Source organism: Antrostomus carolinensis, unplaced genomic scaffold (genome assembly GCF_000700745.2).
Source record: "Antrostomus carolinensis isolate BGI_N321 unplaced genomic scaffold, ASM70074v2 scaffold47094, whole genome shotgun sequence".
In the NCBI taxonomy this organism is placed as follows: Eukaryota; Metazoa; Chordata; class Aves; order Caprimulgiformes; family Caprimulgidae; genus Antrostomus; species Antrostomus carolinensis.
The window spans coordinates 1-277 of record NW_010313703.1 but is presented as its reverse complement, the minus strand read 5'-3'; the positions used below and the strand labels follow the sequence as shown (position 1 = coordinate 277).

General features: G+C 70.4%; 1 protein-coding gene across 1 annotated transcript in view; it reads right to left on the bottom strand.

The window, feature by feature from the left end:
• The window catches only part of STK11IP (serine/threonine kinase 11 interacting protein), a gene marked incomplete at its 5' end in the record, with an annotated part of 19,492 nt that extends 19,297 nt beyond the window's left edge, over positions 1 to 195 (bottom strand). The window contains one exon of the mRNA XM_029084840.1: positions 1 to 195. This exon is cut by the window's left edge and continues 1 nt beyond it. Coding sequence (XP_028940673.1) covers positions 1 to 195 — 195 coding nt within the window.
• Positions 196 to 277: the final 82 nt, after the last annotated feature.

The window sequence follows — 277 nt, the reverse complement described above, 5'->3', positions numbered from 1 at the left end:
AGTGAGTCTTCGGCAGGACGTCGAAGAGGAACTGCGCCTGCAGGATGGCGGCGGTCTCGGCGGGGTGCGAGGGCAGGGCCACGAAGCCCCGGTTCTGGTTGCGGGAGCCCAGGTGCTGCTCGAAGACCTGCGTGAGGTGCTGCAGGGTGGGGGTGAGCAGCGTCAGCGTGCTGGAGCCGTCCAGGACGAGGTCGCCTGCAGGGAAGGGGAACGGGAAAGGGGAAGGGGAAGGACGGGCCGGGCCGTGAGCGCTGCCCCACACCGCGGCCTCCAACCC